The sequence below is a fragment of the Palaemon carinicauda genome, chromosome 11 (genome assembly GCF_036898095.1).
Source record: "Palaemon carinicauda isolate YSFRI2023 chromosome 11, ASM3689809v2, whole genome shotgun sequence".
Classification (NCBI taxonomy): Eukaryota; Metazoa; Arthropoda; class Malacostraca; order Decapoda; family Palaemonidae; genus Palaemon; species Palaemon carinicauda.
The window spans coordinates 115,661,074-115,668,573 of record NC_090735.1 but is presented as its reverse complement, the minus strand read 5'-3'; the positions used below and the strand labels follow the sequence as shown (position 1 = coordinate 115,668,573).

At 33.3% G+C, this 7,500-nt stretch overlaps 1 protein-coding gene across 3 annotated transcripts in view; it reads right to left on the bottom strand.

Annotated features, from left to right (window-relative positions):
• Positions 1-7,500, bottom strand: part of LOC137649756 (equilibrative nucleobase transporter 1-like) — a 72,604-nt gene that overhangs the window by 5,839 nt on the left and 59,265 nt on the right. For all 3 annotated transcript variants that reach the window (XM_068382701.1, XM_068382703.1, XM_068382702.1), the window contains exons 6-8: positions 6,828-7,085; positions 5,353-5,457; positions 3,960-4,155 (exon numbers count right to left, since the gene is read on the bottom strand). In XM_068382701.1, coding sequence (XP_068238802.1) covers positions 3,960-4,155; positions 5,353-5,457; positions 6,828-7,085 — 559 coding nt within the window. The remainder of the gene's footprint in view (positions 1-3,959; positions 4,156-5,352; positions 5,458-6,827; positions 7,086-7,500) is intronic.

Genomic DNA, 7,500 nt, shown 5'->3' with positions numbered 1-7,500 from the left:
GGCTAGATTTCGCCAGTCGTCGTCTCTATATTGAGCTTTACAATAAATACTTCGCCATTCATCATCTCCTATTTCGCGCTTCATAGTCCTCAGCAATTAGGTCTGGGTCTTCAAACTCTTCTAGTGCCTTGTGGAGCCTAGATGAACGTTTGGTGAACTAATCTCTCTTGGGAAGTGCAAAGAGCATGCCCAAATCATCTCCATCTACCCTTCAACATGATCTCATCTATAAATGGCATTCGAGTATTCTCTCTTATAGTTTAATTTCTAATGCTGTCCTGCCATTTAACTCCCAATATCCTTCTGAGGGCTTTGTTCTTAAATCTACTAAGTCTATTGGATATTGTTTCATTGTCATACCATGACTCATGTCCATAGAATAACACTGATCTATTCAAACTGATATATAGTCTGATTTTTATATAATTTCAGGCGATTTGATTTCCAAATTTTACTTAACCTAGCCTTTGTCTGATTTGCATATATTGAATCTTTCACTAAACCATGATTCTAAAGACCCTGTATTGGAGATCATAGTTCCTAAATACTTGAATGATTCTACCTCATTGATCCTTTCTCCTTCCAATAATATTTCATCTTACATTGTATACTCCGATCTCACACTCTCTGTCTTTTCTCTATCTTTTCTTCAGCCCAACCTCGTGTAATATTTCATGAATTCTGGTAAGGAAGCATTGCAAATCCTGTGGTGTTCTGCTAACAAGGACAGCATCATCAGCATACTCTAAGTCTGCAAAATTCCTATCACCAATCCAGTCCAACCATTCTCCAACATCTCTGACTGTTCTACGCATTACAAAATCCGTGAGGAGGATAAACAACATAGATGACAATACATTTCCTTGAAGTACTCCACTGTTCACTGTAAATTAATTTGATAGAACTCCGTTAACATTAACTTTGCATTTGCTATGCCCATGAACAGACTTAATCAAATTTACATATTTAAGAGGAATTCATAATAAATCAGGACTCTCCACAAAATTGGCCAGTGCACACTATCAAAGGCTTTTTCATAGTCCACAAATGCCATCAAAAGGGGATTTCTATATTGTACGCATTACTGTACACGTCTCAAAAGGAAAATTTGGTCCGTACAGCTTCTACCTTTTCTAAAACCTGCTTGTTCATCTCAGCTTTTAATCAATCTTTCTGTTCAGGCTCTTTAGAATAAGTATACTATATATTTTCATAACAACTGACGTAAGTGTTATGCCTCTGTAATCATTGCAATCAGTCAGGTCTCCTTTTTTTTTGCTATTTTCACAAACACTCCTAACTCCCATTCATCAGGTTTTGCCTCTTCATGCCTCATTCTACAAAGTAATCTTGTAAGTAGTTTGCGTGTCACTTCATTTTCGGCCAGTATCACCTCGGCAGCTATTCCATCGTTTCCAGGGGCTTTCCATCTCTTTAGATTTATGAGGATAGCTTCGACTTCAAACACACTGAATTCATTCATGGCCACATCAAGGTCTTCATCAGCTTCAGAGATATCAATCAAATGATATCAATTTAATAAATTCTGATTACCAAAGCATTATTTTTATTAGGACATTCATAAGGAGTAGGATGAACTGTTTGACTAAATGACAGATTAATTCCGTTTACTGGTTTTAGTGAGGTATTGAGTAGCACTAGCTAATGTTCGTTATCAAAATAGCTATTATTATCCTATCAATCTTAAATAGTGAAGGCACTGCATGACTTTAATATACATTATGTTGCACTTAAATTATATTGTAATTTTTCGAAGGAATAATAGAATGTTTTGGGCCAGTATATAAATATATATGAATATATATATATATATATATATATATATATATATATATATATATATATATATATATATATATATATATATATATATATATATATGTGTGTGTGTGTGTGTGTGTGTGTGTGTGTGTGTATGTATATATATACATATAGAATTTACATATATATATATATATATATATATATATATATATATATATATATATATATATATATATATATATATATATATATATATATATATATATATAAACGCATACAGATATGTTGGAATTATATATTCATTCAATAGTTATTTATAAATCAGAGAGAATAGATAAATTACTCATTAAAAAAACTTGCCTCTTAAATTTAAGAAAATGTAATCTTATCGCTAGAAAATCTAGTGTAATGGAGAGCTCTGTTCCTGAACGAAAATCTAAGGAGCATAAAGAAATGTTTTATAACAGAGATCCAAATTTGCAAAAAGAGACAGATATTTTTTTTCTATTTTTATGATTTGAGCATAAACTATATTTGACGTCTAATTACGTTATTTGATGGAACATGTCGCATTTTATATTGCAAAGGAAGATAAAAACAGAAAAAATATCTCACTTGCCAGTAAGCTTTTTTTGAGATTTTTTAAAAAATGATTTGAACTCCTAAATCTTGAGATCTACTGTACAAGAAACTTCGTTTTGTTACTTTAAATTATAAAACGTCAGAGCGAACACAATCCCATACAAACCTGTTCACCTGGTTTTGTCTGTTCTCTCTATTATTTTCTAGTGGTTTCCAAGCTTCACAGAAAAAATAATTGCCATCGGCTTGGTTACGATATCGTTCGAGTTTTGTGCCCAACAAACATTGATTTTCTGTCAGGATATATTGATACTTATTTCACCTGTTTTATTGGCTAACATTACACATGAATACTTATTTTAAGGTTAACTACGGAAATCTCAATGTGCTTCTACTAGCTATTCCTTTCCTCGGTCACCATTTGTTTTTAAAACTCAGCACATATTTCTCTCTCCCATAAGCCGATAAATAATCCATCTGCCCCACTACAATGACATACTCACATCGTTTACCCTCAGCCTTAACATACGCTTATAACTGTAATGATAAATTGATATTATGTCAAATTAAGCAAGGTATTTGTTACTCCAGCTCAGCAATTAAATATTAGGTATTATTGTCTAAGGGGGAAAAACTCGAGTTGAACTTAATTTTCACGAAGTTGGATCATGTCAAAAGTAAAATAATGGTTTCTTATTTATTGCGAGAATAACTGAATTCTAAATCTATTATGAATTTCTGTTAGCTTTCCATTTACATTTCACAATTCAGGTTACTCTTGACTATAGACGGCCAGTTACGTCTTGCCCTCGCTTGACTTATAAAGAAATAGCGTGAAGTCTGGTTTACTTCTTTGTTTCTAATTGCTAGAGCGCTAAAAACTGTGCTATGATCTTGTATTTGGAAAGGGACAAAAGAAACATTTTGAACCTACAGAGGTGATAAAATTACACACACATTAGCAGAATTGCTCCATGCAACCATCTAGATTTAGACGAACGACATCTTTAGGCCTATCTTTAAAACAAGGAGATACACGTACACGCACGACAGAGAGCACAAAACGCTACCCATCTTCCTCATAACATCGAGTTATCCGGCAGAGGGGTTGTGCCGTCAATGCACTTCACGTGGTGTACTGTAGGCAACATTTAATGGTCTTTGCAGCGTCCCTTTGATCTCGAGCTACAACCATTTCACTTCTTCCATATTGTTGTCAAACCTGTTTTATATTATCACCTTAAAGTACAACTGTGATATGTTCCCTCAGTAGCACCTTGGTAACTAATGACCTTCCTGGTTCCAGCACTGGACCATATGACCAAAATTGGTTAAATCCATACCATCAAGTTTTTTGTCACTCATGAGCGGCAGAGGCAAGGGACAGGGTAATGTCATAGAGATTATAATATAGGGTTATATAAGCTTCCTACCCAAACCTCCCAAGTTTACATTGACGGTGAGGCTGTGAAAGCTGGTGAAAAATTAATAGAGGCCCTAATTTCTTACCCACGAATCGTGAATCGGAGATGATATTCACAAGGCTGCCACAACCCTTGTGTAAATTCTATGCCCATAATCTTAATAAATACCTGGATCTCATGAACGGGATGCCTACGCCTAAACAACCCGGTCTATTGATAATGAGGCAAAGGAGTCCCAGGTACACAGCCCAAGAGGAGAAGAAGAAGAAACAAGATATCTGCACTGTAACGGTAATGGAGATGACCATCATAGGCGCTATCATGGACTGGACGATCGCTACCTTCTCTTCCACACCTGTCTTGCCTGTAAAAAAAAAAAAAAAGTTAGTCATTCATTTGGAAAGATGACTGACTTATCATTCGCCTCAAATGTGTAATGTCTACTGAAGGTGTCTTTGGCGATTATCATTCTATTCACCAAATGGGAAGGCATCTGCTGTTGCTTCTGCCATTACGATGAGGATTTGAGTCTACTCGCATGAAACAAAGGCCTTGTTTATCAACAAATAAAGTTTATAGCTGCCATCCTCATTCCTTGATTACTTTTTATCATGAGGACTCTATATATACACACACACACACACACACACACACACACATATATATATATATATATATATATATATATATATATATATATATATATATATATATATATATATATGTATGTATATATACACACACACATACACACACACACACACACATATATATATATATATATATATATATATATATATATATATATATATATATATATATATATATGTATATATACATACACACACACACACACACATATATATATATATATATATATATATATATGTATATATATATATATATATACATATATATATATATATATATATATATATATATATATATATATATATATATATATATATATATAACTTGCCTATTTGTTCAAAATAAACCTTCCAGGACTAAGTATCGAATGAAATCTAGTGGTTTAGAATACTGATATATGATTAAAAGAAAAGACTTGTTATTGTACAGATTATAATTTCTATACTTTGATTTTCATGTCCTAAAAGATAAGTGAATAGACACGAGGTAAACAGACAGAAGTTGCAAAAAGTTTTATTAAGGAAACATTTATTTTAATGTTACTGTTCTTAGAATATTTTATTTTTCCTCGTTTCCTTTCCTCAGTGGGCTATTTTCCTTGTTAGGGCACCTGGGCTTATAGCATCCTGCTTTTCCAACTAGGGTTGTAGCTTAGCGAGTAATAATAATAATAATAATAATAATAATAATAATAAGTGAAAAGTGAAGGGAATAGATAAATGATACCTAAGGAATAATTTCACTCATGGACTCATAATTCATCTCTTTAACATGATCTCATTAAGTACATCTACTGGGCTTTCCAGCTAAGTAAATAAGTCGAGATATGAATAAATATATTGGACCTCACTTCCCTTTGATGTGTTAAGAAATTAACAAAAGTATACAAATCAATTGGTTCATCAATTACCTTTCTTGAAGCGGGCCGAAAGGAGATCAATTACCAAACCAGGAAGAGCCGTCGTGAAAATACAGCATATGTTGGCGTAACCAAACAGTCTTGAATAATATGCAGCTGAAAAAGGTACACAATTAGTTGACTTTGCAAAAGCCATAAAATATCTATAGTCAATTCTTTTTAGTGAGGCAGATTTACATCGACTAGCAGTGGTGCCCTTTTAGCCCAGAAAAGTTTCCTGATCGCTGATTGGTTGGACAAGATAATTCTAACCGATCAGCGATCAGGAAACTTTTACGAGCTAAAAGGGCACCCCTGCGAGTCGGTGCAAATCTGCCTCACTAAAAAGAATTGACTATACTTCATGCTGTTAACTGCTAAGCTGTTGAAAAAAATTGCAAAATTAGATGTCGATTAAAAGACAAATTTTTTCTTTATTAATATCAAATGATCCTTTTGTAAACCACATTAATTCCTTCTTTTGTTATCCAGTATTTTATTGAACCTTCGACTTCTCTGAACATCTCAATTCAAGCGTGTTTACTCTGCTGATCATTTAGATTCCGTTCTAACCTATATGTTTTTGCGATAATATTTTCAGAATATTTAAATTCTATAGCCACATTATGGCAAAAAGAATTATGTTCTATCGTATTATATTTCACATATGTAAAATTTAGCTTTGATAATTGTGGATTTAGGTGTCACCTGTAATTGGCAAAATAAGTTTCGCATAATGATATTAAATATATAATATATATTTGATACCATAAGTGTATCTACCTTAATGCAGGAGAATTTTAAATATATAATATATATTTAATATCACAAGTGTATCTACCTTAATGCAGGAGAATTCTAAGATGAAACAACGACATCCTTCTTAAGGATTCCCAAATGCACCCAAGTCTGCTCTTGCTTTTTAACAACCACTAAGCTCGACTGGTTTAGATTAAGCTGGTTATATGCCAGCACGGACCCTTGCTCCAAGACGGTAAGTTGCGAAAGGGAGTTGGATGCGCTGAGTGTGCTTCTAGACTCTGTCCAACTAACAGAAATGTTTACTGATATCAGTCAATAATATCAACGATTTTGTGAATTATTAATCATAATATCACCTGCCCAATTAGAGAAGTACTTCGGTAATATCAATGGCACATCTATGAATCCTTGTATGCTTTTATCTAGCAAACTTAGCAAAACATAAATGAAAAAAAAAACACCAATATCACAAAACAAAATGTTCAAGCCAGCGTTTTTACAAATCTCATGTTAACTAGTGATACCATATTACTGCCATATATATTAGCCTTAACCTCTAGAATTCAAAACAACGAGTGTAAATATGCACAGCCTCTGTTTGGCCAAGGGACCACGTATTAAATAAAAACGAAAAAAAGAAAAAAAAATATCGTGGGTGTTTTGTCCAGCCCAAGGTCTACAGAGACCTTAGCTGGATCTTGGTACAGCCCTGGCTTATGACTGACCTTCGTCGTTGTCTTTGGAGAACTTGTTGATCCAAGAGTTGAAGTAGGTTCCAAAAATGGTGACAGAGAACATGTTGTTGAACAGCCAGAACTGCAAGAGGCCCATAGAGATGGAGAATACGCTCTTTTTCAAAGGAATTCGGTCAGAGTTTGTGATTTTACCAGTCGAGTCGGGAACGAGTTTTCCAGTTTCTTTCATCTCAGTGTCGTCACCTTTGGCAGGGTCCTTCGACAAGTATTTCGACTCCTTTTCGGAGCCTTGTGGCAAAACAAGAACGGAACATTAAGATGTAGGAATATAAAGGAAATCAGCTTTACATAATTATGAATTCTTGAACAGAATTCATACATGGAGGTTTGCTATCATATCTCATCATAGAAAAAAAAAATAAAGAACATGTCTAGATATACAGTATATACATCACTATATCTATGTTGCCTATCCTAAGTTTATAAATACCAACACAATTAGAAGATCCTAATCGATAGTGTATTATGACACTGACCATTTCCATGACCTAGATTATTATCCAAAGATGATAAATTGTATACAACTCTTATTGTTACCTCTACTTCATACTTCAGGTTATCAAAATAGTCTTTACATCAAATATGTACACACATATATATATATATATATATATATATATATATATATATATATATATATATA